The 27,830-nt window shown below is 41.4% G+C and overlaps 1 protein-coding gene and 1 long non-coding RNA gene across 4 annotated transcripts in view; one reads left to right on the top strand and one right to left on the bottom strand.

Annotated features, from left to right (window-relative positions):
* Positions 1-27,830, top strand: part of LOC125889152 (chloride channel protein 2-like) — a 228,301-nt gene that overhangs the window by 90,030 nt on the left and 110,441 nt on the right. For all 3 annotated transcript variants that reach the window (XM_049576902.1, XM_049576901.1, XM_049576900.1), the window contains exons 3-4: positions 23,994-24,125; positions 27,065-27,193. In XM_049576902.1, the coding sequence (XP_049432859.1) occupies positions 23,994-24,125; positions 27,065-27,193 (261 nt within the window). The remainder of the gene's footprint in view (positions 1-23,993; positions 24,126-27,064; positions 27,194-27,830) is intronic.
* Positions 1-27,830, bottom strand: part of LOC125889201 (uncharacterized) — a 409,754-nt gene that overhangs the window by 366,365 nt on the left and 15,559 nt on the right. The gene's annotated exons all lie outside the window — the stretch shown is intronic.

Genomic DNA, 27,830 nt, shown 5'->3' with positions numbered 1-27,830 from the left:
CCTAAAATGCCTGAAACCCCTTTTTGGTCTCAATTAGCCAATCTGTTTGAGCAACAGGTTCTACACTGTAAAGCGTTTTAAAGGAATTCAATAGAATCAACTGATCTTTTATTTGCTGAACAGATTTTTTTTAACTTGAGGTGAGAGAGGAGGAAGAAGTTTTTCATTTGCCGTCACAAGAATACAGTCGAAATGTCAAGAATAAAGTCGAACTTTAAATCATGTGAGGGTTATCTTTTTTTTTTCTTTTTTCTTTTTGTATTGCAAGGTTAAAGTCAAAAAAGTTGAAAAACCATTTCAAGAATATTTTTTAGAAAAAAAGTTGATAAAACATTTTGAGAGAAAGTTGAAAACACATTTCAAGAAATAAAAATAAAAACCTTTAACCTCTTGCACTCCACCCCCATTTTGTAACAAAAACTGAAACGCCTGAAATGACATACCCAAATTAAAATGACTGTAGCTTCTGAACCGCTCTGACTACATGCATGCATGAGGTCTTGCCAGAAAGAAAACTCTCTGAAGTTTCTTGTGAAGGTGTCCGAAACACTCTAGGTGATACAGAGACAGAGTAATGGGCCTCTGAAGTCAGTAAAAAATTGAAGATTTTGCCTAAAATAAAATAAAAATGTATTTCAGGATGAATAACTGTCTGTGGCTTCATCTGAGCAGGTAAATGACACTGTGGGGCTGTAGGCACACTATCAATGAACACTTGTTTCAAATTTGAAGAAGATTGCTCAAAGTATGACCATTCTACAGTGTTTTTACCATGAAAAGATCCAGGCGGAGCTCCAAATCACAAGTCGCTCACTCGGCTTCAAAACAGTACTACCAGTGATCAAACAACACTCAGCCAGCTTCAAACATTGTACCTTATTGAAATCAGGTGTGATTATGATAGCTGATGTTGTTTATGACACAGAAACACCATAAAATATCACCAAATAAAGCCAGATGAAACGTGAACGTTATGATCCCACTTTCTAGACGGTATATCTCAGCCAAAAATAGTGGTAGGAGTGAGACTCTTACCTTTTATAAAACAGCTACGTCCCAGCTAACGGATGCACATACGATCGCAAGTAATACTTTAACTTTTCCCATCGAAAAACAGCATGACATGACTTGTCACCACTCATTGCGATTTTGGACTTTGTGTGTTTAGGCTGCTCTGCTGCGAAATACATAATAAATAAAAGAAAAACTAAGTTATTTTTAGCTTCCTGAATCCAGCAATACCAAACATCACATGGTTTGATGACGTAGTGCGCCTGGGAGATACCATTTAACAGAGGAGGGGGGGAGCAAGGACGGAAAGGAAAAGGTTGAAAAACCATTTTATGGAAAAAAAGTTTAAAAAACCTTTAGAGAATAAAGAATGAAGTTGATAAACCATTTTAGAAAAAAGGGGAAAAAACATTTCGAGGAAAACGTCGAAAAACCATTTCCAGAATAAAGTTGAAAAAACATTTCAAGAATAAAGATTAAAGTTGAAAACCATTTGGAGGAAAAAAGTTGAGGCAACTTTTAGAGAATAAAGAATTAAGTTGAATAGTAAGTTAATAAAGTGACTACTGAGAATAAATTTGGCAAGCTGAACCTATGAAAATAAATCAAACCACTAGTGTTGGCCGTACGACTGCCTCTACAAAATGCCTTGTGTAGATAAACTGGTGAAATTGTACTTCAGGGTCAGTTTTAGCAACAAGGAAGTTATTTCTCTTTTAACACATAAGCAAAGTGTGGTCATAAATATCAGGACGTGCAAAGAAGGTTTAGATGAAGATAGCACACAAACTTAGAAGAAGTGGCCATATTCGTGCAAACTGAAATAAATGGTACTGGACCGATGCAGGCGTGTTGATGGTAACGCCAACATGCAACACAGAGAGGATGTGTATATACTGTATATGCTATGTATATGCTCAGCGGCAACACCGATAGGTGGAGTATTTCTCAGTTTGCACAGAGTAGTTTGAAGAAACACATTATTCAGTTTCCATGACCTCTTCTCTGCACATACTGTACCTGTCTCCACTCGACAGCGAGGAAAAGAAGCGGCGAGCCGACTTTTCCAGCAGCGATACTGTCACTGAGGGACTCTCAGGGTTTCCAAAGTCATCAAGTTTCTAAATCTGCTGGGAGCAGTTTTAGAGAGTAATGCTGCACCCAGGTTGAGTTTCTGTCCACCTACTGGATGATCAAGACTGCAGGACAGAAAAGGTTGAAGAATGGGGAGCGCAGGGGGAATTCAGGGTTGGGTAGTAGAGAGGAGGAAGAGGATGGTGGAGTGTGAGCTGCTCTTTCAGCGCTGTAATAAACTGGTGAAGACAGAAAGAAAATAAAATGTAATAATTGTAGCTTATTTTGCAGCGGTCAGTGTCTAGAGATCTGAGGATACCTTATTTTCCTCTGAACACAGTCAGTTATTAGAAACACGAAAAGCACATTTATTTCTTAATTAGCCACAGTTGGAGGTGAAGTCGTCCACAGAGGTGCTCCAGTTTTATAAATCAATAAGCTGTGTGTGAGCTGTTGACAGTTTTTACTGCAGCTGTAACCACGCAGGCCACAGTTTTATTAATGCCATCATTAATTTTTATGTGTTTGGATTTTGGTATCAACACTGGGCTTTTACAGCCGGCTCCTCTCACTGTAAAATCGATGGTTATTAGACACCAAAGGTTCAAAGAAGAAGTCAGAGTCTAACTTTCTTCATTACTTTGCAGCTTTTCTTATTTGTTTCGATCTTGCGTGATCATTTCTGCTCTCCCGTTTCTAGTTTCTTCTCACAGGTACCTTCTTCTCCTCTCTGATCCTCTGACGTTCTCTTTCCCGTCTTTGTTTCTTTACATCCACTTTCTTCCTCCAGCTGCCTTTTTCTCCAGCTCTCCTGCAATATCTTCCTAGTCTCCTTTCCCTTTTCTTCTCCTTCCTTTATACTCAAATGACCTCCTCCCTTCCTTCTCCGATCTGCTTTTTCCTACCACTCCACTCTTTTCACTTCTCTCTCTGTCTGCAATCCATCACCTCCTCCTCCTCCTCTCCCCCTCTGTTCCACTGGGTATAATCTGAAGTGTGTGTGTGTGTGTTGGTGTTTCCCTCTCCCTCCATCCATCTGAGCCCCAGGTTCAGAGTTATTGCTCTCTAATCATCACTGAGCCCAGAGCCGATCCACAACACTCACACACACATATTTTTCCATAGTTTGCAGGTTTGTATCCCGGCTTGGATGAGATCAAAAAACTTTTTATCTTTTCGTCATTCTTATAAAAAGCTGGCTTTCTGTGGGAGAAACAAGTGTATTAATGTTTAATCATCAGTTGGTCCTTAGAGGATTTTAGAATCAAATAAAATTGTTTAGTAGATATTTAACCCCCGAGAAAGTGCTGAATGCCTGAAATATTCTGGCATGAAACAGATTATTGACCAGATTCCACTCAGCCCTGCCCTCCTGTAGTTACTGCTGCTACACTTGTCAAGCTTTTCATTCTTGCACAGCTAGGGCTGCAGCAATGATTATATAAAAAAATGACAATTATAATACTGTGTGGATGGTGGGACACTTGCGAGGCGCCTGCAAAGCCATCATTACTGTGTTTTCAGCGGCTTTTTAGCCACCAAATGTTGGTCTTTGTAGTGACCTGTTGCTGTTTTTCTAAATTGTGCAATCAAAAACAGATTTTTTTTAATTTAACAAAACAGTTGTTTTCATTGTTTTTCCAGCCAAAATTGTGCACTCAAAATTATCTTTTCCTAACCATAACCAAATTGTTTTTGTGCCTAAACCTCATGTTGATCACAGCGATGTTTAACATAAAGTTTTAATGTATCCACTACATAATATTGTGCAGATGTCACATGGTTTTCAGACATGATGTCATGCTAAAAGACTGATGCTGAAGCAACATGTCCAAGACAAACCGTAATCATCCTCAACAACTGATAATTCATGTACTGTAGAGGACATGGATATTAAGGTGTAGCATAATTACAAAATCATTAAAATATTCATTCTACTCATAACGGTTTAATGTTTTCACACAGTTTGTTCCAATTTGACAAGAGAAAATGATTGAGGATGATGAATACCTCATTAGTTTGCCAAACATAAACCTGAGTCAGCTGGAGTTACTTTAGTGTAAGCTTCCTCAAATTAAATGAAGAGCAGGGCACGGCTGTGTTGGTGTTCAGCGTGACCCACCTGAAACCCCACATGATATCATTACCCTAGTGACAGGCCTCTTGTCTTTGGAAATAACGCTGGGTTACCACTGAAGGTTGTCAGCTAATGAGCCTTGTGTGCTAATATTTGCATCTTGCATTTGACACCAATCAGTGATTATATAATAAAGATGGACGACATGACAGCTCCCCAAAAACGGAGCCAAAACATCCTGATCAACCCAGATGACTGGCAGCAGTGTAGGTCATAAACCCTATGTTAGCATATGTGACATGGGCCAAACTAAAAGATCACAGTACACGTCAAAAATTTGTTCTCCAAACACGGTTTTTGTCATTTTAGGTAGTTCTTTTCACACTGCTGTAAGTTCAAGAGTTAATGTTTGTGATGAGTTTGATTTTAGTTAGTTATCTGATGCTGTAAAAGAGTGTGACGTCGTGATTGACAGCTATGAGTGCCAGGCAGTGTGCTCGTGATTGGTCGGATGAGTGTATTGGCAGAAACTCTAACTCAGAGATTGCTACTGCGCAGACTTTGGCTCCTAATGATGTCACCAGCACAAGATGGCAGCAGCTGTATCTGGGATATTTTGGCTTCATTTTTGTACACTTGGAGGACGTGGAGATGCTTCGTCCAACTTTATATACTGTCTACAGCCTCAGTGCAAACTGTGTTAGCGTATCTGAACTATGATTACTAAGCTGTGATTGGACGATGGATGTTCTTGGGCATGGTTCAGCAGACGGTCAGTTTTCAAAAATAAATATTAGCTGGTGGCAGCTCTCGTCCGTTAAAACAATACTGGTGTATGTTCCTCTCTGTGATCTCCACGAGTGCTAAATCACACCCACACTTATTATTACACCGCCTGTCTTTTATTTCCTCCTCTCCCTTCATATTTCCTTCTCTTCCATCTTATTCTCGCCCTCCTTATCTCGCCCTGCTCTCCTCCCCCTCGTCATCTCATCACCACTCTTCCAACAGTTATCCCTCCCCTTCGGGGGGGGGGTTTGCATCCTCCATCGCTGCTCCATCCCTCTCCTCTCTTCTCTGCTGCTCCTTCATTTGTCGTGCCGCTGAGTTTGCACAGCACTGACATCAATCACAAACTAATAATGTTATGTAGAAAAATGGATAAATAGAGATTTTTTTTTACACTGAGGGAAGGAAAGCTTGTATAAGATGAAGGATTGTGTGGGGAGGAAACTCTGCATCCATAAAATGAAAACACACACACACACACACACACAGGGGGACACTGCCTGTGTTTAACTATGTTGTGTGGTTTATTTGTCCTCAGGGTCAGGGTACCCGTATGTTCTGGAAGCTCCAGCCCAGGACTTTATCTCTGGTAAACAAGCACGCAAAAAAGTGTCCATATCATTCCCCAGTCTGCCCCTTCATTTACCAACTACCCCTCGATCCTCACACCCCGCCGTGCCTAAGCTAATACTGCTGCATAACTACTCCATCATTAATCTTTAATAAATGGCCAGTAAGTGTTGCTTCAACTTTATTAAGTGCTTGAGAAATGTCTCCCCGGCTTTGCGACATATTAATGTGAAAGAAAATCTAACGGCTGGTCTCTGCAGATCCAACCAAGAGTGTGTGTTTGTGTGTCTGAGGGCAGAGAAAAAGAGGAAGAATAAAGCATAAGTCTGATGATCCTGCAGTCTGCAAAGTAACGCCTGCAAATATACGCACACACAAACACACTCACTCACCTCGTGGCTTCATATTAATCAACAGCCAACATGAGAAATATCTCTGTGTGCATATTATTCCCATTCCACTGTGTTTCTCGTGCCAGAAAAGACTAACTCTCGCAGCCTGGCCTTATTATAGCTAGCCTCGGGCTCTAATGGAAAGTAATAAAGAGCTCCGAACATCTTAGTTTAGCTGCGTGTTTTGTGTGTGTGTGTGTGTGTGTGTGTGTGTGTGTGTGTGTGTGCGTGCGTGCGTGTGTAAGAGAGAGAAAGAGAGATAGGGGAGATGAATGGTTCTGATTAGGCAGTGCAAGCTGCGGACAAGCCTGATGATCAATGTCTCTCTTCTGTTCTGCTGCTTAAGAACAGATGAATGTGCCACACACACACACACACACACACAAATGCATGTACAACTGTGTGCAGTGTGTGTGTGTCTGCAACTTTTAATACTTTCTGTTTCAAGATTGATGATGTGTTTGCTTCAGAATACACACACACACACACACAGGACAGCAATCGCATGTGCAATGGAAATGCTCTGAAATTGGTTACGGCAGGGTATGAAAGTGTAAATCAGCGTGCTCGTGTGTCTGCAGAGGACTGCAGAACGGAAGTGCTGACTCGACAACAGCAGAGAGTGGGTGGTTGGGGGTGGAGGGGAGGATGGAGGGGAGGATGGAGGGGAGGATGGAGGGGGCTGCACGGGCAAAGTAAAGAGAGAGAAAGAGGAATGAACGGATGCAGAGCGGAAATGGAAAGATGATTTAAAGGAGAAGGAGGACCTGGACGTAGGAGGCGTGCAGAGTGAGGAGAAACAAAAAGAGAGAGGAAGGAGGGAAAGAAATAAAAGAAAGAGATGGGGGGGGGGGGGGGTGGCAGAGGTCTGGGGACTGGACGATAAAATCAATGGAGACGGAATAAGAGAGGCAGATGAGAGGGAAAGAGAGGAGCGGTGCGGAGAGTTAGCAGCAGGTCCCTTGGCTTTTGGTTCACCAGGCTTTCATCCAGGAAATGAAACGACTTACCTCTCCCCTGTGTGATCGCGCTGAACACACACAAATGAACACACACACCGAGAATGAGACACACATTTAAACCACATGCACACAAACTGACTCACACACACTTAAGTTGATGGACTGTTATTGTCATCATCAGTGCCACCATCTGCCTTTCTTTACTCTGCATGTGTGTGTGTCTGTCCGTAGTGTGTGTGAGTGTGTGTGTTGCCACTGGAGAAATCATGTCGCTGCTTTCTCAATCACATCATCCAGGGCTAATTTGGTTCATCATCGTTGTCATCATCACCAGTGTTTGACTGTTGCTTAATTGAGAATCATAAAACAGAAGCATCTAATCATTAGTTCAAACACTCGGTCGCTCTCTCAGCCTGTTTTTTTTTTGTTTTTTAATGCCAAGTAAACATGTTTCAGCTCTTTGAAGTTTATTTCAAAGGGACCTGTAATGCTCATTTTCAGGTTCATGTATTTTGGGTTTCTACCAGAACATGTTCACATGCTTTCATGTTCAAATAACACGTTATTTTCCTCAAACTGTCTGAGCTGGAACTCTTGTAATTAACCCCCAGTCTGAAACAAACCATTTTAGTGCTGGTGTCTTTAAACCCCTCTCCTGAAAAAGTCCAGTCTGCTCTGATTGGTCAGCATCTCTGGGTCTTCCATTTTTCAGCACCTCTGAATTGGTATTGCAGATGGGGAATGACTGTAATGGAGAAAAGCGGCACTTTCTGCCATGAAAAATCACCAGTAATAACTTTAAAACACAACCGGAGATGTTCCAGCAGGAATATGATCCGAAATAAGGAAGAGATAAACAACATTAGCACCAAGATCACACGTTAGCATTGTACCTGCAGCCGGGGGAATGACTGTAATGGAGAAAAGCGGCACTTTCTCCTGTTAACAATTCACCATAAAAGCATCCAAACACTAATATTTAAATGTGTTATCTGTCCATTTGGCCCGGCTGATGTTATTGGCCACTATTAACTTTTATATTGTATTGTTATATATATATCAACAGAGGTGCTGCAGATCTTTGAGATCATGTAGAAACAGTCAGTACGTTTACATGCACAGTTGACTCGTGCTACGGTTAACGCTCAACTACGCTATTTAACTGGACTACTGTTCTTGTCGCAGAATACAAGCATGAGAAGGGAATGGATTCATGACCAAAGTATGTGCTATGATAGGTGGAGATATGCCCCCTTTCAGCTTGTTAGTATCGGACCTTTACCGGTTGACCTATTACGTCACAGACCAAACAATGCGCAACCAAGTTAGCTACGGTTAGCTAGCAGCTAACTGGTACCATGGTGGACAACTTTACAGCTTTGTATGTTTCAGCCATCCAAAAATGCACGGCTCTGTAGATTTCTGTCATGTAGATTTCTCCATGTTGTTACCGGCTTCTTCTTCTGTTACACATTTAATACTATTGGATTTCCAGGTCAAAGCCCGGAAAACTGTGGAGCATGCTCAGAGCGCCTCGGCCAGTTTGGGTCTGATTGACTGTATACATGCAGGAGGAATTCACTTTACACATTTAATTCATACTGAGTGTCACATTCCCATTGTTTGTCCACCAGAGAAAGTTGACCATTTAAGTTTTGGACTGTAAAAATCTATCAAAAATGTTTGTTCATATAAAAAAAAAATCATTCTGTAAAAAACCGAATGGTGACCGAGATGTCATAGTTGGAGTTTTAAGGCCCCAAATATTGCTACTGACTAAAGTCAGCAATGGTGGGGCTTTATTTATTTTTAAATACATAAAAATAAACTGTTTAAATAGGCTATGATTTGCCATGTGTATGTCCTCACTTGACCTCTTATAAAATCCCCAGAACCTTCAACTTCTTATAACCCTTTGCTTAATTCCATCACTGATATGGGTGACAAATCCAGTTCTTCCTTAAAGACCCCATGAAATGAAAACTTTAGCCTTCTGGAAGACAGAATTTTTCCAGAAATGTGACCTCAGCATGCATTAGTATATGTGTAAAGTTAAACAGTCTGCCACAGTATGACTGGTTTTCCAGTGGTTTTCAGTTTAGAATGATCCCACCCCAACATCCTGTTTGAACCAGAAGTAAATCACTTACAACAACCCAATCTGACGTCAGACATGTTCCTAATTATTGAATTGTTGTCAACCTAGTCTCACTACGAAGTCATTGAAAATCAGCGCTTGGTCACTAGGGCAGGTAGGAGAGATGGTGGATGGGTCCAACACTCACCGACTTTCACCTGTGAGGCTGGTGTTTGCTTCCTGTAAGATGCTAAAGCCAAACCTTGTTCTTTTTCCTTAACCCAACCACGTGTTTGAAAGAAAAAAAAAAACATCAATTCACAGTGTTGTATCAACGTAGTGCTTTTATTTTCAAGTCAAGTCAAAATTTATTGTAGCCCAAAATCACAAAAAATGCCTCAATGGGCTTTACATAAAAAGACATAAGCAAATTACAAATAACACAACAAGTAAAATATATAGAACAAGTGAAATGACTATGTAGAACAAAATAAACAAACAAAACAAAATGAAAACAAAGCAAAAACAAAAATAACATTGGCACTTGTGTATGTATATATAAAAAAACTAAACATAAATTGATGCGCACAATGACTGAGTAGTAGTGGATAACCATGATGTAGTATGTAAGGACAGAGACTATGTGATGTTAAAGGCAGATGCAAAAAGGTGTGTTTTGAGTTTACTTTTGAAGGAATCGACTGTGTTGGCTTCACGGATTTGAATGGGAAGGCGGTTCCAGAGGAGAGGGGCTCGGTATGAGAAGGCTCTACCACCTGCTGATGATTTATTAATTTTGGGGATGGATAGGAGACCGACATTATGGGATTGTGGAGGCCTGATTGATAAACATGGAGTAAGTAGAGATGATAAGTAGGATGGTGCAAGTCCGTGTAATTTTTTTTTTTTGAAAGAGCCTGTATGCAAACTGTACATTTCCTGTGAAAACAGAAGTATATTTTGAAAACAGACAATGCTTGTAACAGGCTGAAGTTGACACGGCGTCAACAACCAACACACCCAGGGTACCTTGGACGTCATATGTGGAAAGTATGGAAAGTCCGTGACAAAACGTTTATATGTGACGAGGTCGGAGTGAAAATGCGTTGGTCTCACTCCATTCTCGGAACCCATCGGCTGTATTCGGTGTCTGACTTCCGGCAGACGGCGATACAGCCTCTGGGGACAGACCCCCGATTTTTTGGCATTCTGGTTTGATTTGGGCGGAGGAGGCGAATTTCCGTTTCCGACTTCCGTTTATATTTCAGTAAATATGCTGAACCATCGCGATGGATTCAGAGTTTGCAGTGACACCAATTATGTTCCGCCTCGTTAGTTCACCGCATGGACCGTTTAACCTGGCAACAACTGCAGCCGGCTCAAACGTGATTGGTCAATATCAGGCGGACTACAAACAGCCCACAACCAGAAACCAGGGCTCTTCCACTCTTCTTCCGGAGGCAAGATCTCCAGGGTTTGCCTACACACTCTACATTCACTGAATGTAGAGTCTGTATATAGAGACTAGTCTCACTCTGACCAGAGCACATCGTTCTGGGAGAAACTTTTCATATTTGTATTTGGTGGCACAGTCCACAAGAGTCCAAATTCAAACACTGTACACTGGCACAAAATATCATCCATCAGAGTCCTCAACTCGCCAGATATTGGTACATAGTCTCAACGGCCACTGCACTCAGTTACTGCACTACTGACCTCTCCACTTCCTGTTTTATTATTGATTCATTTCAAACCATTGGTTCCAGGGGACTAGGTTGCCATGACAGCCAAGTTCGGGGTCACACTCCCAGAAACCAGGACTCAGCATGTGATTGGCTGGCTCTGCTGAGACAGGAGAGAGGGGTGACCTCATGGAGCGAGAGCAAAATAAATCCAGTCGCCTTAAGACCCTAATGCATCTATTAAAGTTGATGTTGGGGCCATAGTATTGATCGCTGAATGTGTGTGCTGGGTTTAAGATGACAATCTGTATTGATTGAAGAGCTGGAAGTTGTTGGAAAAAGTTAAGCGCTCAGAACGACAAAAAGGTCTGTTATATTCAGATACATTATAAGGCTCCTAGCCCTCACACGCCAGTAGAGTGTGGATCAATGTACACTTGTATCCCATTCTAAGATCTAAGCCAGGGGTCAGCTGGCTCAGCCTCCAGTGGATGCTGCATCAGGACAGAATGCTCAGCGCAGAACAAGAATGCAAACACACATACCGCCGATACAAAAGCATTTTTTACCAATATATATTTTGTAGGATATTTTAAGCTCTAGTATGCAGCAACAACAACAACTTAAAAAAACTCAAATTGCCACAAGCACACTGAGCAAAAACAATGCAGAAAAAGTGTATTGGAGTATCAGAGCAAAGCGTTAGTTCAGGCAGGACACGATGTCAAGCTCAGCTCACATCCCAGCTACATCCTCTGATCTCAAACAGCCCAATCAACTGATGGATGAGCTGATTGATGAAGGGAGTCAGCTGATAGATCACATGATTCCTTTCTATGCAACCAATTGGCAAATCTCATTCAGGGCGCCCTATTTAAACTGCTCTGACCTGCCTACTGTTGCTGCTTCCTCTGCAAGCTGCCTTGTAACCTGCCTCCACCCCAGCTCCTCCTTTTCATGCTGTGTCTGACTTATCAGTGTCATTTCTGTTTGTCATTGATGCTGCTCTGTTCTGTTCCTGGGGTCTTTGCTGCTGCTCTCCCTGCCTCAGGCTTTCCACGAAGTCACATGGAAGGGCAGGGAGGTGTGTTCTCTCCACCTTAGGCTTTCCATGTAGGCATGTGGAAGGGCAGAAACGTGTGCTCTCTCTGCCTTTGGCTTTCTATGTAGGCCCAAGGAAGGGCAGAGAACGTAATTGGAAAAACCATAAGTAATGTCACCTGACCTCAGACCTAGCCTCAGGTGACTTCTGCCCTAAAACAAAACTTCATTTGGTTCTTGGAAAAAAATCCAAGCTCTGCACCATTAACAACAAGCCCACTTGATGACATCTGATGACTCCTCTCTTCTTTACCCTGCGCTGCTTATAAATGCAGAAAACTATCCCAGTTGAGCTTGTGTGTTTTAGTGTTACTCCCATAAGAAATGTAATACATACATCACACACTCTCCAGAAGCGATTAAAGAGGAATGCCAAGGCTGCTTTTGCATAATAACTCTGGTGATTGTGCTGGCCTGTTTTTGTGTGTGTGTGTGTGTGTGTGTGTGTGTGTGTGCGCGTGCGTATACACTATTACACCTCGTTAAGCAGACATTGTACTGCAGCCATAAGACGGGTGTCACAACCGCCGTTACTCGATGAGCAAACGGAGTGATTGAGTGCGAGACGAGGCGCTTTGCCTGCTCGCCCGGGACCAACGCCGACGCCACTACAGCACATTTACATAAACATCACCTCCTTTTACATCTCATTAGCATAGACAACACATTAACATGAAGGAAGGAGCGGAGGAGGGATAGACGGATTAATGAATGGAGGATTTGGGAGGAGGGGAGGGGAGAGCAGGGAGATGCTACAGTTAGAGGGAGCCTAGAGAATGGAGATCGCCATATTAAGTACTAGGAGAAACATTTACAGATGCATTGTTGGTTTTATTACTCTAACAACGTTTCTTTTCTGTCTTAAGGGGCCAATTTGTCTTGTTAGTTTTTACCCTTTTCTTCTTCCACTTAACTCCATTCTCTCCTGCGATGTCTTTTCCTTTCTCTTCTCCCCTTTTATCTGCAGCTGCACAAACAGCTCATTTCCAAAATCTGTTAATTTCAATGGGATCGCAGTGATAAGGGCGAGGTAAATCCGCTCTGAGCTTTTGTGTGTGTGTGTGTGTGTGTGTGTGTGTGTGTGTGTGTGTATCAACTCCGACAACTTTAATAAGCTAATTTGTTTCATTGACAAGTTGCAAACCATCTTGATTGTGCTGAACTTTGAGGGAACTTAGAGCCAGAGGGCTCAAAAACAGACGGAGCTATCCTACAAGCTCTGTTAAATCATTCACCTCTGTATAAACATGCGTGCCATGAGATGTGTTTGCAGTCTGTATGGCCTCATTTACGCCCGTTATTAACATGCGTCTGAATGCACCCAATGTGCACTCAATGAGTCTTGAGATCGGATCAATCAGGCCACATTTGTAGGTGGTCTCGGTCACATATGGCCACATTCCTTCAGCAGTGTGAGTGCTAATGTGTCCTGGGCCACATTGAAGGACCACCTGCTCAGCTGACATCCTCTGCGTGGGTGAATGTGAGTCTTGATTTAACTGTCAACTTTTGGTAAAATTACAGTGGCAGCTTGGTGCCAGTATGTTATAGACCAGCTAGCATGTAGCTCGCCAACTATCCCCACAAGTAGTCACTACATCAGCAAGCTTTCAGCACCACCTATTTTGGAAGGGGAAGGGGGCGTCAATGATTGCTGTGCCACTTTTTTCGGATTGGCTGTAGACAAGAAATCAAATACTGCTGCTTGAGTCAGTTGATCATCTAAAATATGATGATGGTTATTGCTTGAGTGCAGCTAGTGAAGATATTTATTTCTGGTATCTTGTGCCAGGTAAGTGACATGTGAAATAAATAATTCCACTATGATGTGCTTACTTGATTTAAAAAGTGCCTAACTTAACAGAAAATGCAGCAAGAGCCACTCAGTCTGACAGCTGGATTTTTAGTGTAAATTTGTCTTTTCGTCTTTTTCTAAGTGGTCAATGTGTCACCATTAACTGCCTTATTATAACTAGTTCAGTGTGTATTAAACTGGACGCTGAGGCTTATCTTGATTGGCCTGAAACACAGAATGACATTTCATCCAGTGTAGCGTTTAGCTATTATTGTATGAAAACCTGAGTGATAAAAGTTAAATATATTGACACTAGCTATCCAAATCTGTGATCCAGAGTTTGTGGCATCAGCTCAGAAAATCTTTGACCTTCCCTCTGTTCTACACCCTACACACAGTATATACTGTATTATGCATACAGCATCTGGCCCCTCCCTCTGTCGTCCAAAGTTCCTGTTTAAAGCGCAGAAGAGCTGAATGAACAGATTCGCCTACCTATATTAATTCTAATCTAATTAAGACGGTGGTTTCAAACACAGCCAGGCATTTCTAATTGAATCTCTCACTTATGCATGAAGCTACATAATAAATGGGGGAGCACATACACACAAAATGGGGGTTGGCCTCATCGGCATGACTGTGCAAAATGGAGGCATTAAGTGTAGGCTCTTACCCTTTACACCCAGATATAGCTGTCAGCTTGCATAACAAACGAGGGGCTGATTTGAATAATTGGGATTTATGTGGGAGAGGTTACAGCAAATCTGCACTGGTAGTGATTTTAGTTTAAGTGTGTGTGTGTGTTTACTCTGCCCACCTCCTGTCCTCATTCTCAGCACAATCACACTACAGTTAAACTATAGTTAAATTAATATGTTGGTTGATACTTTTATTTTTATATTCTTTATATTTTGGATATGGCAAATTTAAGTAAATTCAGGACACAAATCATTTGAAAGCAGCACATGTTGATCAGATACTATACAAGTATAACTCTGATGATGTCATCAGCGTAATTTCTGCTCGAGCTTGGAGACTACAAATTTATAAAACCCGAAGTTTGGAGTTTAAAAGACCTGGGTGTTTACCAGGCAGAGACGGTCTAATTAGAGACTGTCAGGTTGCATTGTGGGAAGAGTATGATCCTGGGGCCGGTTGCACAGAGCACCGTACGTTTGCTCTTATAAGGTTTTGTTTTCCTTAGCTGAGGAAGTTACTTAAGGGTATTGCACAGAATCTCTTAAACGGTTTCCTTAGTCAAGGAAAGACGTTTTACAACAGTATAGTTGTTCTGTTTCCATGGAGACCATTTGTTTGCTTGCACTTGTACTTGTGATAGCCTACCTGTTGTTGCTAACTATTACATTTAATCTTATCTAATTAGTCTGCACGCTTTTGGGAAGCCGGCATCATGAAGTGCACCTCTATCTCATCCTTCTCCTGCTTGGACAGAAACTTCACAGCGGTGTTCGCAGATGCTTCAGGGCATTAAAACCCAGTGAATAAGGCGTCACTCCGTTGACTTGTGTACGTGAAATGCCTCGACAATAACTGATGGAAAGATCCTGTTGCATAAAACTGCAGAGCAGTCATTGACTGTAACGGAGCTGGAGGAGCGCAGTTTCGGAAGGTTGAGTGATCTAACTTAAGGCGTAAATCCTAAATTTACCTCTGGTAAAATTTATAGTGCAAAATGACTTATTCGTCATTAAGGGTGTCCATCTGGTCTCCTGGTTGTGAACCACTCTTCTCACGATGCCCTGATTTTCCTTGTTTATCTCCATCAGTGTTGCCAGATGGGCAATGTCGTACTGTCGCTTTAGAATTATCGTATTTTGACCCAAACTATCGTATGTACGAAAATGCTGACTAATGACTAAAAAATGTCTTTTATTACTTCCACCAAATGATCAGCTGATCACATAGCAATGTTGTATTCAGTCAGAAATCCTGCTAGCTTAATTTTGGCTGTCTTGACCCAGCAACAGGTTGAGAAACAAAGGGTCTAACTCCCAGGCAGGGCGTTAAAGCGCTGTGCCCGGCGGGGTTGCTTTGTTTTCTTACCAGTGTCTGTGTCTGTGCTGCCGGAGTCTTTTCTTTTAGTATGTTGTTCCTCTGAGTCCGAACTCATGTTCACGTATTTTTTCCAGCGGCTCCCTTAGGTTTGTTGCGGTGCCAGTGCCGCTGAGCAAACAAACATGAGCTTAGAGCTGCTGATGTGATTGGCAGTGAGTGATGTGTGGGTGTTCATGTAAATTGAAAGAGTTTTTTTTTTTTTTGTGGATGGGGGGGTGCACGGAAATGCCAAAACTATCGTATATTTGGCATTTATTTAGCGTATATCATATAGGCCCTAAAACTATGGTATAAATATGGTAATTATCATATATCTGGCAACACTGATCTCCATAAACTCACCTTGCGGTTAAGATGCAGTCAGAGGTACCTTGTGTTTTTTTCCTTACTTTGGTTGCTAAGGTCCTCTGGGCGAAATAAGGAAAAAAACTTTAAGTAGAAGCCTTAAGGATGCTTTGTGCAACCAATTTTATTTAAAGGAAACCTCAATAAGCAATTTGGATTTAAAGGAAAATCTTAAAGTGCTTTATGCACCCGGCCCCAGTGTTCTGGAGCCTGACCAACAGTAGTTTAATATGTGTCAGCTTTATAGAAGTGCAGTACGAAATTTTTGTGGAATGGCCCTTTAAATTTTTATCATCATTAAATCGATGACATCAGGTAGTTTGAGTCCAATAATAGTAATAAAACTGTTGTGCAGGAGCCAAAATAAACACGAGCACACGTGCGCACACTCACCCACAGTGTCTTAATGCCAAGCCGAGGAACTAGATGCACTGTGTATCCAAGGCAACCTAAATTAGTCTCAGCAGGTATGTGGGCATTATGTCTCTCTTCCCGAGGAGAGAGTGAGCAAGCGGGAAGGCAAGACTGAAAAGAAAGGCTGTAGAGGGAGAGAGGTGAGGGTGCAAAGAAAGAAACAAGTGCAGAGAGGAGGAGTGAAGGGCAGCAGATAAGGCCTGAGAGGGAGAGGAGGAGATGAGAGGTGAAGTCAGAGGTTGAATGCGATTAGCAGAAGGCAGAAGAAGAAGGAGGAGGAGGAAGAGAGGAGAGGGAGCAAGGGATGATTGGATCAGGGAGGGGAGGGATGAAAGAGAGGGGAGAGTGGCGCAGAGGGTGAGTCAGAAGGCAATGAGAGTGATTGGGAACTAGCATGCTGCTTATTGCATGCCACCAAGAATAAAGTCAGCAACCAGTCTGCAGGGTCCCTGTGTGTGTGTGTGTGTGTGTGTGTGTGTGTGTGTGTGTGTGTGTGTGTGTGTGTGTGTGCGTGTGCGTGTGCGTGCGCATGCGCGTGTGTGTGTGCGTGCGTGTGCGTGTGTGTGTGTGTACTGCAGAAAAAGCTATTAAGCAATAACAGCACAGACAGAGCTAACTAAATTACATTTCCAAAAAGACAAGAATTCACTTGCTGCCAGACACACACACGCACGCACGCACGCACACACGCACACTCCATGTGTAGAAGTGCAGAGGAATCATGTCTGCACACATGCATGTTCTCAGACACAAGCACTCATTTACATTGACTAGTGTGTGCATGACAGAAGGGGTCCAAGAACACAGACGGCCCGTGGGTGAGATGACGCACAAGCGCACAGACAGACGCACACACAGACGCACACACATGCTCACACACAATCTAAATATACACATGTACAAAGCCTGTTTCTCAGAATTGTCACATAACTGTCTGCGGAGCAATGGCAAGCAAAGGCGAATCGATGAGTGTGTGACTGTGGATGTGTTTGTCACAGCTTTTGCCAGCGTGTGTGTGTTAGACAGCTTCCTGAGGTGTTGATTGGGGAATGTGTGCATGTGTGTGTGTGTTGGTGTGTATCTGCATGTTCCTCTCTCCATCCCTGCAGCATTTCTCATTCACCTCTCGCTCTCTGTCTCTTTGTGTCACCCCCCCGTCTGTCAGTCCAACAGATGTGTCAGTCTCGCCTCAACTTTGAAAATGAATTTGTTCCTGTGTTGTACCGATACTTTTTGCATCCAGAATGCTTTTTAAGGAGTTTTTTTTTCTTTTAAATTTACATTTCAGCCATTTTTCCATTAGATATAATCTGTGAGTCTCTGGTGAATCTTTGGCTTTGGTGCTTGTTGCTCACACTTTTAAAGGGACAGCTCACCTCAAAATCAAAAACACATACCTGTCCTCTCACCTGTAGTGCTGTCTATCAGTCTAGATAGTTTTGGTGTGAGTTGCAGAGTGTTGGAGATATTGTCCGCAGAGATGTCTGTCTTTTCTTGAATATAATGGAACTAGATGACACTCAGCTTATTTGAAAAACTCAACAGCAATGTCTCGTTCCAGAAATCATGACCTGTTTACTTGAGGTAATCCACAGACCTTGTTGTGAGCGGTTTCACGTGGGAACTATTTTCTTTCTACAGAACAACACCCACCAACAGAATCACTGCACAGACGGACGTGTGCATCTACTCATGGACGAGAAGCCCGACAGCTTGAGACATAAACATTAGCTGAGTGGTGCTAGGTGAGCAGTAGATGCACGCTTCCTTCTGTGCGGTGATACAGTTGGTGGGTGTAGTTTGGTCAACCCGGTCTCAGTCCAAAGTTGTTGAAAACCGGTGCGTGGTCAGTGACTCCCAGTGTCAGACATTGGCAAAAAAGCCATCCTTTCATGTCAGCATGATATGTGGCTGGTCCCCATTATTCTGTAACGGCGTCCGGTGGCATCAGGGGAAATGCGGCCAGTCAACAACATAAGTTAAGGGGGCAAAGCCCAAGTAAGGCGGAAAAAGGGCTGATGGATGGGTCCAACAACCACTGACTTTCACTCAGGAGGCAGATGTTTGCCTCTCATTCTTTTATTCCAAACTCAACCAGGCGCTTGTGTTGTTGATGGGAAAAAAACGCCGATTCACAGTATTGCACTGACATAGTACATTTATTTTGAAAGAGACTGTATATAAACTTTACATTTCCTGTGCAAACAGAAGTGTATTTTGACATTTATTTTGGTTTTGTATTTGCACGTCATATCTGGACATGGAACGTCGATGACCAAATGTTGATATGGGACGAGGTTGGAGTGAAAATGTGTCCCTAAATACTAGGGCTGTGCCCAAATATTCGGATATTTGAACATTCGTTTCTGTGGGTAGGTATTCGTTATGAAAATTTGGTATTCGATATTCGTTTTTTTATTTACTTATTTTATTTTATTTATGTTTTTGTTGTGTTTGTGTTAGTAAATGTAGGTTATCAATAAAAATCAAAACTTGTAAATTGCATTGTTAAAAATATAGTATCGCCTACCAACGGAGCTTGTGCGCACGGCACGCTTGAGCTCATCCGTCTGAGGCTGTGGATCAATGCCAAGTTTTACCACTTTATCACTATTCCCTCTAACTTATAGCTGTGTTTTCGTTATCTTTTGAATTTAATATGAATTATGGAACCATTTTTGTCAACGTTTGTTTCCCCCGTTTTGTACAATAAATTATTGTTTAAAGTTTCAACAAGTTTCTTTTGGAGTGTGTGACACAAGTGTGTTTTGAAAACGACCGCGGACTGTCACCTGCTCAACGCATCAGTACCTTCGGATGCCATGACAGTAATAGATTAATAGATTAATAGATTATAATAATAATGTCAAAATATCATTTACAGACCGATTTAACAGACGATCACTGCTGCCCGACCCGCAGGTCCATTTGCAGGTCCCGCGGGTTACGGGTCGACCCGCACATCACGACTCAGCTCAGTCTATAAGGCTGTACACAACAGTAAGGCTATAGAACGAATATTCGAATATTCGTTATAAATTCTGCCGAAGGTCCGAATGTTAAAAAATGGTATTCGGGACAGCCCTACTAAATAGTTCCTACATGATACTGCTCACAACAAGGTCTGTGGATTATCTTGAGTAACCGCGTCATAAATTGTGGAATTTACTGTTAACTTTTTCAAAAGCATTTTTTTGGGACTCTGAGCACCACAAGCTGAGTTTTATCTAGTTCCATGATATCGGAGAGAAGGTAGACATCTCTACGGCCGATATACCCAACACTTTGCAACTCACACCAAAACAATCGAGATGATACACAGCTCTACAGGTAAGAGGAAAAAAGTATTATTGATTTGGGGGTGAACTATCCCTTCAAACATTTTTATTACTCAAAAGTCTGTTATTAAAATAGTTCCAATTTGCCACCAACTAATGATACTAATGCACTTCAGAGATGGTAAACCCTCCTCTTTTCTGCCAAACTTGATGTAAAGGATCATTTTGCCAAAATACTAAATGAAGGCAAAGAGATTGTTGGAAGATAAAGCATCAAGATTAGTCGTCATTAACAGAAAGCCTCGTTCTGGACATCTTGTAAAAATACTTGCCGTGTTATTAAAAAAGTGGAAAGATATTCTCGGGTATACTGAAATACAAAGGTTAGTGAAATTAAACGTAAACGTTAAAGTTTGAGTGTTACATAAACATGTCCTCACTATGCTGGAGAATGGAGATTAAAGGCAAAACAGAGAGGAAGAAACAAAAATAGTGTATGTATGTGTGTGTTGTGAGTGTTATCAGTGTGAGGGGCGCCCCGCTGCTCCTACAGTAAGTGTTATTTCTCTGCAGAGGAGAGAAGGGAAACAAGGACAGGCCTGACAGAGAGGGAGAGGAGGAGGAGGAGGAGGAGGAGAGGCAAACTGTGGTGTGAACGACAGGCATTATGAGTTCTGGTGTGTGCGGACACTTCCTAATGTGTCACCGTCAAACTAATGTTTTGTTCCAGCAAATAGTCACAATTAGTAACTGTGTGTGTCTCAGAGCGAGTGTTGTGCAGCGTGTTGAATCAGTTTCCTGTTGCTTACAGGTGAGTATAGCCGCAGTTTCATATGTGTGTGTGTGTGTGTGTGTGTTTTGCTTTGCAGCGCCTCCATTTGCTGCAACCTTTGTGCTGCGCTTTTAATAAACATTTAGTGTAGCAGATCAGTGTCGTCTGTGTTGTCTTCAGCCTGTTGCTCCATTAGGTTGTATTCAACATGTTCTTAACACAAGTGACAACAGTCTGTCACGTTCTGTCATAACACAGCGATGTGTAATAACCTCTGCTCCACGTAGCTGTCACGGGTAAAAGTGAAAAAGTTTTTTCTTGGGTTCTACATGAAAGGTGGCTGGCTTTCCATCCCAGCTTTAATAAAAATCAAAAAGTATATTTATAGATATATATTTAAGGAATACCTGTAAGTTATAGCCTGTTTTTGTCGTGTGAAAATACAGTTTCAATGAAATCATCGTGTTTTTTTCCCCTCAGTAAATCAGGTATGTTGCCAGAGTGCAATCCATCCATCCATGACAAACGCCCCAGATTATAAAAATGACATAAAACTTTATGTTCACTTTACACAAAAACTCCTCCCTCGTGAGCTTGACATAATTCTTTTATGTTATGTCAACAATTTCTGAGTAAATTTAGCTAAACTCTATAAAGCCAATTTCGCCTGATTAGTTTAAGGCCAATAAACTATCGTTGTGCACTTTAAATATTCAGTCCCTCCAGAAAAACACGATTATGTGATCGCATAATTCAACGCATTATCAGCCAAAGTCCGCATACTTATATGGGGGCCGCATATTTTTAAAGACGCTACACTTTCACCGCATAAATCACCGATTTCCACGCAAAATGTGCAAAATATGCGGGGCTTGCATGATTTCATAATCCCCGCATTTTCATTGCAAAAAAGTCACATATATATCGTAGCAGAAAGTTGAAAAATGTTGCGTTTACTTCACACAAGAGCAGCCATTTTCCCCCTGTTGCCTTGGGAACGTTATGAAGTGACATAATTACACAACGTGAACGTCATTGAAAAGCCTCAAAGCCTTGGTCTTCCTTTACCACAACCAACGAGTCCGCAGTGGAGAATTTGAGAGGGAGGAGATGGAGGAGGAGGAGATGGAGGAGGGGGAGGAGGGGGAGGAGATGGAGGAGGAGGAGGAGATGGAGGAGGGGGAGGGGGAGGAGATGGAGGAGGAGGAGGAGATGGAGGAGGGGGAGGAGATGGACATTGAGGGAGAGGGGATGGAGGATGAGGATGGCGAATGACTGGCCAGTGTTAGAGGCAACGCAATTATAGTTTTTATTTTCACAGTGGACTATTGTTACCAGTGGGACTAATCATACTAGTTTCAAAAACCTTACAGTTGTAAGTATATTAGTAGTATGTTAATTTATGTTACAGTAAGAAATTGCACTTTGTGCATTGGAAGCACTTATTTTAACAGAAGATGTCTGTGTTGTACAGCTACCTCTGTAAAACAGGAAGCACACATTTTATTTTTTTATATTTTATTTATTCATTTTTACAGAAGTTGTAGCATATTCCTTTTGTAAAGCTACAGAACTTGTTTGACTCAGCAATGTTTTGTAAGTTTGAGCCATGTGTTTATTAAGGTCTGAAATAAAACAAGATGAGAACTTAAATATTCCCTGCACTTTCTGTGATGTAGTATGCTTTCTTATCATAGGAAGTTTTTTTTCTCTTTTTCATCAAACCGCAATTTTTGCAAGTTCCCGCAATTTTTGCAAGTTCCCATAATTTTTGCAAGTTCCTGCACTGTCATCGCATAAAATTGCATAAATATCCCGCATATTCCATCGCATTTTTTAAGAAAACGTGCCGCAAAATCAAGGATTTTTGCCCGCAACAATCACAAAAAAACTCTGCATTTTTCTGGAAGGGCTGTGACGTGTTGGGGCTTAATGGGCGGAGTTTCCCAGCATGCTGTGAGACAATGTGTTTAAGGCCATAAGCGTAAGAGAACTTATTTTAAATGTGTTCTAAATCACTCACATTGCCCATTTTTATATAGTGCATACATAGTGATAGTTGAATGAAATTAAAAAAAAGTTTTAAAATGTGTACTCCGTGGTTTTTGTTCATATGACATTGAATTAAATGCTCCAACAACAACAACAACAAAAAGAAAAGTTATGTTAAACTGACATCAAATTCCTGTCAGACAAGGGTCATGTGATGCATTTATTTTGTGTCTGGTTTACTCAAAACTTTTATGTTCCTGTGCTGTGATAAACGAAAGCTTTGAATGCAAGCGGTTTCTAAAATGTTTAAGTTGAGTGAGTGAAACTGTGTTTACGGTGCAAATTAGATGGATAGACCAATAGATGGATGGATAAATAGACAGATCGATCGATAGACAGATGATGGGTAGATGGATGAAAATTGTGTTATCTTGCATGAATTTTATGAGGACTTTAATATATTCACAGCCTTAAAACTTTCACATAAAAACAAATGCACTTGCAACATATGTCTTTAGTGACAGCGTGAATAACATAATCTGAGTAATCCATACTGTAAAAATGAAACCTGGTCAAATAAAAATAACAAAACTGTCTGCACGGCTGTAGTTAGGTGTGGAAAAAAATCTTTTATTGTTGTTTTTTGACCCTTTAGCTTTAGTTCTGAAACTACAGCCTTTCCAAAAAGAATTTGCTTTGAAGTTGTTTTTACTGGTCTCATAGTTTTCTGTAATTTCCTAGAAAGGATCTGATGTGTGACTTAAGTTCATACAAAGACTCTCAGAAAGGACGATGTAATTTGGTAGTAATCAATGTGGAAATGGAGACACTGGTATTGGTATTAATATAACTGCAAATAGCCAAACATGCAAAAACATGATGTCTGTCTGCAGGCAAGCATTCAGTCCAACATATACAGAGAGTTATGTTTCAAATAACAAACGAAAAGTGCGTGAATACTTCTTTGGGTTTAAATGGAGCGGTTCGTCTTAAAGAAAACTCCTCTGAAAGTCAGTTACAGCTTGTAAACTTGTGAACAAGTAAACTCTAATGACTCTCAGAGTTTTGTCTCTATTTTGCCTGTAATAAGTGTCAAACACAGTTAGTAACGCACAACCTTCCAGGAAATGATTAGGACATTACCGATCCGTAAAATAAAGTGTTCCCAAGCTCTTTCATTCCTACAGTGTCTTTGTGTCAGTGTGTGTCTGTGTGTGTGCACTTTATATCAATCTCCTTGTTCATCCATCCATCACGTATCAGACACCGCTGATTGAATTTGAGGGGAAATTATAGTTCTCACCATTTTCAGATTGCATGGACTCACCTGCGGGGGTGTTGCTGCTACTACTAATCAAAGCAAAGTAAAACAGTATTTAGGATTGAGTGGATTATTTGGCAGCGGCGTGTTTTCTGCTGCTCAGCATTTCAAAAAGCTGTTGGATGGAAACACAGCGACTGTTGTTGCCAAAGCTAATGGATTCAATACTGTTTGCACTCTCCAAACCTCAGTGCCAGCTCCTGGGTGATGTAGTTGCAGCGTATGTTTTTGTCGTCTCTGACATGTTATGTTGTCTTCCTGCCAGTCTGCACGGTTCGCTGTCAGAAGTTCCTGATCTCGCGGGTTGGGGAGGACTGGATCTTCCTCATCCTGCTGGGACTCCTCATGGCCCTGGTCAGCTGGGTGGTGGACTTCTGCATCGCCATCTGTCTACAAGGTGAGGTCGGGGGGGGGAGAGGAGGGATTGGATTTTGTACCTATAGGATGGGGTATGAGAGATGCCGACAGACGAGGAGGAGGTAAAGACAGGTGAAAGAATGTATGTTAGAAACAAAAAGAGTAGGAGTTATTTCTGATAAATGATGCATGGATCCAGACGGGGAGGAAGGGATAGAAGGGTGGAGGATGGGAGACGCAAGGGGAGACGCAAAAAGAGAGGCAGAATTTGAAAACACACCCTCCACCTGCAGCTCTCCTGTCTGTTTCTTAAGCCCCTCCCACCCGACGACCATGAGCATGTGCATGCACTTCATACAGTGACACAGTTTTACCTGTACACTGATTTATTTATTCATTCTTTCAATCATTTTCTGTAACCCCTTGTCCTGTTAGGGGTCACGGGTGTGCTGGGGTACACCCTGGATAGGTCACTAGACTATCATATATTTTGATATTTGATACTGATTTTTTTTTTTGACATTTTATTAATATTTTTCGGACGTTGTGCCAACTAACTTTTTTTTTCATTTACTGTACTTTTCGGACATTTTATTAATTTTTTTCTGACATTTTATTGATATTTTTTAGACATGTTAGTAATTTTTTTCAGACATTTTAATTTTATTTTTCTGACATTTTCTAAACTTTTTTTGTACATTTTTAAACAATATTTTTGGACAATTTAATAATATTTTTCTGACATTTTCTAAACTTTTTTTGTGCATTTTTAAACATTATTTTCGGACAATTTAACAGACATTTTATTGATTTTTTTAGACATGTTAGTAATTTTTTTTCAGACAGTTTAATTTTATTTTTCTGACATTTTATTGATGTTTTTTAGATATATTAGTAATTTTTTTCAGACATTTTAATTATATTTTTCTGACATTTTATAAACATTTTTGTACATTTTTAAACAATATTTTTGGACAATTTAACAGTATTTTTCTGACATTTTATTGATGTTTTTTAGACATGTTAGTAATTTTTCAGACATTTTAATTTTATTTTTCTGACATTTTATGATCTTTTGTACATTTTTAAACAATATTTTCGGACAATTTAATAATATTCTTCTGAAATTTTATTAACATTTTTTTCCCCAGACATTTTAAATACATACCAACTTACTTTCGGACATTTTGTTAACATTTATTTGGACATTTAATCAGTATTTTTTCGAATTTTTTTATAATCAACATTTTTTCTGACATTCACACTCACATTCCACCAATTAACCTGCATGTCTTTGGACTGTGGGAGGAAGCTGGAGTACCTGGAGGAAACCCACGCTAACACAGGGAGAACATGCAAACTCCACAAAGAGAGGCTCCCCGACCCCTGTTGCTGTGAGGCAACAATGCCAACCACTGCACCACCATGCCGCCATGATTTAATCTAATGTCACTGTAGAGGTGCATGTAGCTACAGTAACATGCTTAGCCCTTCCTTGTCCCTCTGTTTCTTTCTCTCTGTCGATCAGACCACAAAATGAGACAAGAGTTAACTAGTTAGCCACCCCACAGTCACTTCAGCTCACTCCCTGCCACTGTAGACTGCTTCCCCAGGAGGAGAGCAGGCAGCAGCTTAGGAAACCGGCTAATCAGCGGCTGTAGCAACTTGACTTTGTCCAGACCCCCCAGCAGCAGGTGTCATAGCAGGTTGATGGCCAGCGGCAGTGCCAGATCTAGCCTGTGTAATGGCAGCAACAAAAAGTTTGCTGATCCAGTGGGGAGCTGAGACTGTCCTGTCTCCTGGAGTTGGGGTTTGCGTTAGCTGAGTTCAAGTTGGTGCAGCCCTGACTGGGGGTCTGTCTCCAGAGCTGCTGCACACTCTCCTCCCAATAAGGTGGACGTTCACCAAATTACATGAACTCACATCTACCTTTGTGGAACAGCCAAAAGCAACACCCTCTCTCTGAAATGACCTGTCACTGGCTAGACTTTCTAAAGCCCAAGAACAGAGCCAAGAGGAGGTCCAAAAGTTTTCCCTCAGTCCACTTGAATTATAATATGCTCAAAGTATATTATGGGATATTTGCCCAGTGAAGCCAAAATGAAAGTGCCTTAACAGCGAAGAGCTTTCTCTCAGATTAATTTCATTTATCTTGAAACAGATATGAGCCATCCAACATTGTTTTACTGCAGAGAGTTCTGGAAGATAAACTCTTGAGACATCTGTCTAACACTGCAATTAAACGGGATACTTTTGAACGATCTTGGCCCAACAGGAGATCGTAAATGGAGAGCGATTGTATTTAGGATTGAGCCCCTGGGACAAGCATTGGAAATTAAAGCAGGAGATGTCAAAGTGTTGCCTGTGGTGACTGGAAAGGTTCTTAAAGGGGGTAGAGGCAAGAGGGATACAGGGTTCAGAGGGCAGGAGGAGCTGTGTGTTTGAAGAGGAAATGGAGATAGTTGGGGAGGGAAGAGAGAAGAAGGACAAAGGAAGGAATGCAAGAAGCAAAAGGTGAGTGATTGAAGACAGGGAGAATTCAAGGTGGATTGTGGGATGGCACCAATCATCTACCTGCACGGTGGATGCAGGAGATGACGTGAAAGAGGGATTTACCAGTGAGTCAACTCTTTACTGCAGGAAGAGGAAGGTAAACATCTTAAAATCTGAAACCTTACGGGACCAGCTCTAATTCAAATGGATTTCTCAGTCTGTGTGTGTGTGTGTGTGTGTGTGTGTTTGGCTCTCAAGGAGAAGTCAACCTAGTCTTGTCAGTTTCAGTTACGGTGTACGGCTCCTTTTAATTGGATACAGAAGATGACTAACCACCTGTCTCGAGGAGACACATGGACAAACTGTAAATTTATGTTGTTGCTTGTGAAGTGTACAGAACATGTAGACATTCTTTCTTACTGTGTGTATTTGACTGTGGTTTACATGTCTGCCCTTGGTTGTGTGTGTGCGTGTGTGTGTCCACAGCACAGAAGTGGATGTACGGTGGTCTGGACAGCAACGTGTTCCTGCAGTACCTGGCCTGGGTCACCTACCCTGTGGTCCTCATCACCTTCTCTGCCGGCTTCACACAGATTCTCGCCCCACAGGCTGTTGGTACGACTGACACGCACAACACAGAACACACACATATAGCACATACATAAAGCACATATACAACACATGAAGACATTTAAAGAGGGCCAATAGAATCACATTAAAGTACCTCACACAATAAGTTGATTAAATGATGTTGCAGTCACCAAAAATGACTCAACAAGAATTGTTAAATAATGACTCGTCATTTATCGCATAAAAACATTCACAGGTGTTTGTTGTTTTTCGCAGTTTTATGTTATTGTAAAATAGATATTGTGTTTTTTCACTGTTGGGTCAGAGAAAACAAGCAACTTGGAGATGTCACCTTGGCTTTTTTGGACATTTTCCAGTATCTATATATTTTGTGGACTGATATGAAAATAACAGATGCTAAAATGTGTAAGAAAGCCTGAATTATAACTCAAAGACAATGAGAAGGGTGAGCCAGATATAGACGTGTAAAGCCTCCTACAGACTGTTTAGTGCAGCTACACTGTGCCACATGGATCTAATAAACTATGACATCAAGTTTGATGTATGCAGACTGTGCAGTGACAGAGCCTATTGAATCACAGGCTATGACATACAATGCAATAGCTTCCCATACCGAATGCGCAAGGATGCTGCACAAGTTATTACTTCTCCAACTGTGAAG

The sequence above is a fragment of the Epinephelus fuscoguttatus genome, linkage group LG5 (assembly GCF_011397635.1).
Source record: "Epinephelus fuscoguttatus linkage group LG5, E.fuscoguttatus.final_Chr_v1".
Taxonomy (NCBI): domain Eukaryota; kingdom Metazoa; phylum Chordata; class Actinopteri; order Perciformes; family Serranidae; genus Epinephelus; species Epinephelus fuscoguttatus.
This window is presented reverse-complemented; position numbering and strand designations above follow the sequence as displayed.